We start from the raw sequence: 6,486 nt of genomic DNA, 5'->3' as shown, positions 1-6,486 counted from the left end.
ACCCGGGGCGTGAGTCTTATCCAGCACTTGGAAGTGAAACTCCAGGGTGCTTATTTTAGTTCTCACCTTGTAGATAAACACAGACACATCTTTGACATGGTACGGATAATCTTTATTTAATGCATTTGTACATAATTTATGCTTAAAATACAACAGGAGGCGTAAGGCAGTCTCATCATGCTTGTAGAGATCATCATACTATAAACATTTTGCAGGATTTGAGGGAGGAAGACGCTGACTTTAGTTATTTGGGTGTGACTTTTGCTTCCAAACATGGTTCTCTTGGAAGATGTTTTTGCATGTGTTCCACTAAAATGACAAATTTTATTTAGCTTTGGGAAATGAAAAATATTAACATGAATTAATTTTTGTTTGTTCCTAACTCCCTCAACACCTTATTCAGTGCCATATATGAAAACACAAACAAGACAAAAGATTTACAAGCAAAGGTAGAAAAATATTTTTTTCTTGAAAATACTTTATGTGGACTGAGAGAGAAAAATAAAAATCCCTACCAACACAAATAGCCTGCAGGGGGCACCACACTCACTACTATACACTTTCGAAAAGCACACCCCTCAGTCTTAGTACGCTCACTGGACATCCGACTAACATGGTACACACTTAGAGGTATGTTAGTGCCCAACACATTCTATCAAGCTTAACTGTCCAGCAGGTGTGGTGTAAAAATATTTATCCTGGAACTGACTTGAAATCAGTTCTGCATCCAATGTGTATGATTTAGGTTTGGTCTTTGTTCTTTAAATACTCATATTTATACATTATCAATAGTACTTAATATGTAATTGATTGGTTTATTTTTTCTATTTGGTATGCCGTTTGTGACGTATTTGGTCTGTAATGAAATGCGCCATATTGTGAATGCTGTGCTCTAAGAGTGCTACTCTGCGGATGCTTGAGTATTCAGGGCTTGTTGCTGCACGCTGCGCCTTGAGTGCTGCAGTACCCATATGTTACTAGAGCTGCACGTGTTTCACCTGTCATCTAGGGAGATTCATGCCCTCTGCTGCTGCCTGCCCAGTCGGACATCATAGGAGACGATGTGGTAGTTGTCCCAGGCAAGCAGCTTCCGCTGCACTGGGTTGTAGTCTATCATGCTGTTGTAGCGGTATTTGTTTTTCAGCGGCACCGACAGCGTCTTGCCCTGTTTGGTGGCCGTGTCGAAGGTGTAGCTGATGAAGGTTTCTGCCGCGGCGTAGCTGGCCACCGTATAGAGCCGGCCGCAGATCATGAAGGCGTTGGCCACCGTGACTTTTCGGATGTTGGTCTCCCAGGTCTTGAGCACCTCCAGGCTGTGGGGGTCCAGCTGGGCGATGACGATGGCCCCCTTGGCCTTGTTGGTGCTGTAGATGGCCCAGAGGCCCTGCTCGTCCACGGCCAGGTCGATGTCTGTGTAGCCGCCCCAGGAGTAGGGGAACTGGCCGTGGAAGCCGGCGTGGGGCAGGTCGCGGCGGGCAGCGATGCTCTCCGTGGACAGATCGTAGCGCAGCAGGGTGCGGCTGCGGCGGCGCTGGTAGTAGAGCGAGCCGCGGTACATGGTGGCCCCGGTGCTCTCCACGGCCTCGGGCAGCAGGAGCACTTTGGTGGGGTAGCCACGCGCCAGCTGCTCCATGTCCTCGTAGCCGAAGAGCTGGCGCACCTCCGAGCCCACCGTGTCGATGCGCCACGCCATGCTCGGGCCATAGGGCGCCGCAGCCTCGGGGTCCTGCATCCAGACGCCGTATTTGCCGGCGATGGTGTCAGCCTTGCGGTGGGTCATGGGCTCTCCAATGGCCACCAGCTCACCACAACCTGAGGAGGACACTATGCTGTTAGGAGGAAGAACTAAAATGGAAATATTCGAGGGAAGAAGCATCAATAGTTTAGACAAAAAGCCCCCCACTAGCCCAGTGATACCCCCACAGTAGGGATGGATCTGAGGTAAAAGATGACCGAACTGTAGTTTGAGAAATGTCAGGCTCAGGGTCATACTCCACCATGCCTCCCTCACCGGCCAGAGAAAATGATCAGGGGTATATGTGTCACAGCTCAAAATAATCCATGGAGGCATGGGACGGGAGAGGAGCTGGCATGGCTTAAAGGGGGGTGGGGTAGGAGAGAAAAACCCTAAAAGTTACAGTGTTTGTTTAGCAGCAGGGTCTCAGCATATGATCCTCATGTCCTGTTGAGTGTGATGCTAAACATACACAAGACTATTTATATGCCTGACTAACTATTTACCCTCATATGAGCTTGTCCTGTCAGCAGAGGGAAAGTGGTTAGATGGCATTTTAGGTGAAGAGACCAGATGCAAACAGACCAAATGTGGGACGAGTAGTAAGCCAGTGTGGGACAATGTGGGACATGTTACTAATGCTGAGAGGTAACCTAAAACTTTGACACAATTTCTATCTAAATGAATAACACAGGTGTGTCGGGATATTGTGTGCTACTCTTACCTGTGCTGTCCTCAATGCCTGCAGTTGTTGGTACAGGTACTTCGGTCACCTCTGCCTTCAGCTCTTGGTACCCCGGAACTCCATAATGCCAGGATGGGTCTGGGGAGATGGGGGGGGGGAGAGAGAGAGAGAGAGAGAGACAGCCATCACTTGCCAGTTTCTGTAAATTGAGATGCAGTCATGGATGCTGAGCCCTCAACTCCACTGTTGGGAATCATTCATCTTCATCAATCAAGACTTGTGTAATGAAGAAACAGGAGGGAAGCGTCTACCAAAAGGACAGACTGGCAGCGGTTAAGTAGTTTGTTTGCAACCAGGGTGAAAACCGAGGTATACAGCACAGCATATTTCACTGATTGATATTCAGCTTCATGTACTATGTTTAAAGGTTGGTGTTTGTTACCTCTTAGACTGCTACTCTGCCCACTAGGCAGAAGATGGGAAAGGACACTGGAACCTGCAGAGCAAACACATGGGAGAGAGAATGCCCTTCAAAGCCTGTTCACTTTATTTGTACATTAACATCACAAGAAAAGAATGGGGTCATAATGAGTGAGAAAGAAATCCAAACAACCTTCTTCCTCTGAACACAGATGTGTAAGGAGTAATCGTCTAACTTGGCATCTGAGCAACAGGTTGCTATAAGGACATGACAGAGGGAGGTGGTGCTGGTGGAGAATGAGCTGGCGTGAAGGTGGCTCTACTGATGGTGTTGATCTGTCCCCCCTCAACCTCTCTGGATCTTTGGGGGTGGTCAGAGGGGAGGGTGGTGGTGGGCGTGGAGGTTGTGCAGCCCCACTGACAGGCCGGAATGTGGCGGGAGGAAATAAAGCCTCCTGAGTCAATTCCCAGCTGTCGTGGAGTCCGACGGACGGTGGGTAGTTACCCCACCCTCGTTCAACCCCACCCACCCTCCACCCACCAAAGTGCCTACCCCAGCAACCTGAACACACACACGTACACACACACAGCAGGGGTGGGGTGCTAGCCTTGCTCAGGCAGGCCTAATGACCATGTGTGCACCCTGCGCTCCACTGAACCGGTCCAACCCCGTCACAACAACACAAGTACACACACAAGCAAGCAAGTCAATTACCCTCTGCCTGTGAAACAAGCCTTCAGCTCAGTCCAGCCCTCACATCATTTTGAATGTTTACTGCTCAGAAACCAAACCATTTACGCTCCCTTGCAACATGCAGCCTGCAGCATCTCAGCGACACTAATGGATGATAATGTGTGAAAGTGTTTACAAGAATGTAGAGTCTTAAATACGACAGCAGATGTTATGGTGCCACACGCGAACATCTGGAAGTTGCAATTCATTTGCCCCAACTGACAACTGGATGGAAAGGGCATTAAGTAAGAACAATGTGATTGGCAATAAATTGCAAATCATTGGATGACTTATGTTAAGTGCCTGCATTTGAATTCCCTTTAAAACTGAAAAACGTGAGCGCTCCGTCAGTGGGGGAACACAAACACACATTGTTCCTGGGCCAGTTTGTTTGCATGTGTGTTCAACCACCTTATGGTCCCTCGAGGACTATCGGAACGGTGTGGGCAGAACACCAAGAAATGTTCAGTTTGGAAACCAGTCAGGGTAAATTCACCAGAAGCACCGTTTGATGGCGGTGGGCTGCCAGCCGCCCAATTATTCCCTCCCCATTAAAGAAAAGAAAAAAACTTTTAAAGGGTTGTTTTGGAAATTGTGCCCTTGCTACTGCATGTACAGCTCTGCTGTTTTTATACCCCTCATTTCTGTGTGTGTGTGTGTGTGTATACAGTCATTGTCACAAAGCATCGCAGCATCAGCGTTCAGATCCACATTGCTGGAGACTCTGGGTCCCTTCACGCCCAAAGGCCAAAGACTTATCAGCCATTTGGCACGGACTCGCCGCGGAGACAGGTCCTCTGTTTATGTTTTAAAGGAGGACCCCAGGAGACGAGCCCGTTCTCCCAACTGCAAAGAGAAAGGTCTCCTCGGTCTATCGCTTCTCTCATCTCCGTTGCCAGCATAATGTTTTTGCTCTGGCTCCGCTTCTTCCCTCCCTCCTCCCTCCTTCCTCCTTCCCCTCTCCTCTCCTGTCTCCCCATTTTGATCTGTTCTCCACATGGCTCCTCCTGGAGGCTCCGCAGAGAGTGGCCGTACAGAGCAGGTGTCAACAAGAGGACCAAAACAGATGCTGGCAGCCAATGGAGAGACATAGAAATGCACTTTGTGACCAGATATATTTAGAGGCGGGATCTTTAGCGTTTTTATATATATATATATATATATACAGACCAGTTGGGTTCGAATCTATAAATTCAAGGGGAACCTCCAGGTGGAATGTGCGTGTATAGGCAGGGGAATACAAAGGAAATATATGTGTTTGAATTGGGGCAAGGACATAAAGGGAATATATGGATTGGAGCCATGGGTACAGATCGGGGATGAGGATTTACTGAAAGGGAACACTGTTTCTAGGGGTTTACCTGGCAAGTACAGATGCAGAAGTGAGCCAGGAGTGTGTGCGTGTGTGTGTGTGCGTGCGTGTGTGTGTGTGTGCGTGTGTGTGTGTGTGTGTGTGTGTGTGTGTGTGTGTGTGTGTGTGTGTGTGTGTGTGTGTGTGTGTGTGTGTGTGTGTTTTACTATTACCAATAGTATTACCAACCACCCCCACCCCCTGCAAAGATGAAATTCCCGGAGGGTTTGTCAGCTGCAATGGGAACCTCTAAACCAGACCCTGGACGAGGGCCTCTTTATGTTTTACAACCCTCACCCCCCTTTCACTGGTTCCCCTTGTCACACGGATGTTAATGAGAGGGGAAACACCACCCAAAGCCCTACCTAAATACAATCGCCTCTCTATCTTTACTCTCTCACGAGCTTCAAGACATTCAAAATAGCACTGGAGCACTCGCAAGGTTATACACACCCATGTGCCTGCCTCAAGGGGAGATGGGAATGGTGGTACGTCCTAAATTAAGTCAAAGAGTAAACTATGCCTAGAACTGATCAAAATGTCCCTCCTTTGTCAGATTGTAATGGAATGAACAAATTTGGACAAAATGCACAATATTTGCAATGATGCGTTTATTAATAATATTTTTGCTACACTGAAAACAATGACATGCGTTAGGATGTTTTCATGTGCAGCTAAGGCTTATAGTTCTTTTTTTCTTTTTTTTGAGGACAGGCAGATGGGTTTCATGCAGTTTCATATGCAGCACAGTTGCTTGAGTTTTTAGAAGGAACAAACAATAGGCATGGAAGACAGTCTTACATTTCTTTTCCAGTTCATTCTTTGACAACTTTACACCTCCCATGTTGTCGCCTTAGCAAAACTGGCTCCAGGTCAGTTCCTGATGCGGTTGTACTCACCTCCCCCGGGCCGGAGGCCGCTGTCCTGCTGCTGTGAACTGCCCTGGATGCAGGGTCTGCTCCTCAGTCTCTCAGCCTCCTGCCGGGACTCCTCCAGCCTCCTCTGGAGCTCTTGGACCAGCCTGTCCAGCCTGTCCTTCTCCTTCTGGAGCTCAGCTTTCTCCCCCATGGCCTCGCTGTATGACTCTTGGAGCCCCTGCTGCTGGTCCACCGGCCCCGTCTGTCCGCCGGTCAACCGTGTCACCATCACCTCCAGCAGGCTTAGCCTGGACTTGAGAGCCTCCAGCTCTGGACCTCCAGCTTGGGTGGGGCAGCTGGCCTCGGTGGGGCTGCTGACGGTGAAGGTGTACTGGCAGCGGCCGCTGCGGTCATTCCCCCTCCACATGGCTGCCCGGTCCTGCCCCTGAGCCCCCAGGAGCAGGCAGGAGGCACACACCAGTGTGACCAAAGACAACATACTCACACACAGATGTGAGGAACTGGGGCACAGACCTGTTCAGGTAACAAGAGAGAGAGAGAGAGTCTTATTCTGTGTGGGCTGCTTCTTCAGATGAGTCTTCGGATTTAGATTTGTGTCCTCCTTCTTTTTCCTCTCTTCTTTCCCTCGTTGACACGTCGTCCTGTTTCGCGTCTTCTTTAGCGCCGTCACTAATTTGTTTCCTC

At 49.1% G+C, this 6,486-nt stretch overlaps 1 protein-coding gene across 1 annotated transcript in view; it reads right to left on the bottom strand.

Annotated features, from left to right (window-relative positions):
• Positions 1-90: 90 nt before the first annotated feature.
• myoc (myocilin) overlaps positions 91-6,486 on the bottom strand; it is a 6,696-nt gene continuing 300 nt past the window's right edge. The window contains exons 1-4 of the mRNA XM_012839519.3: positions 5,824-6,486; positions 2,863-2,916; positions 2,460-2,558; positions 91-1,812 (exon numbers count right to left, since the gene is read on the bottom strand). The exon at positions 5,824-6,486 is cut by the window's right edge and continues 300 nt beyond it. Of these exons, the coding sequence (XP_012694973.1) occupies positions 1,016-1,812; positions 2,460-2,558; positions 2,863-2,916; positions 5,824-6,280 (1,407 nt within the window). The 5' untranslated portion in view covers positions 6,281-6,486 and the 3' untranslated portion in view covers positions 91-1,015. The remainder of the gene's footprint in view (positions 1,813-2,459; positions 2,559-2,862; positions 2,917-5,823) is intronic.

Source organism: Clupea harengus, chromosome 10 (genome assembly GCF_900700415.2).
Source record: "Clupea harengus chromosome 10, Ch_v2.0.2, whole genome shotgun sequence".
Taxonomy (NCBI): Eukaryota; Metazoa; Chordata; class Actinopteri; order Clupeiformes; family Clupeidae; genus Clupea; species Clupea harengus.
This window is presented reverse-complemented; position numbering and strand designations above follow the sequence as displayed.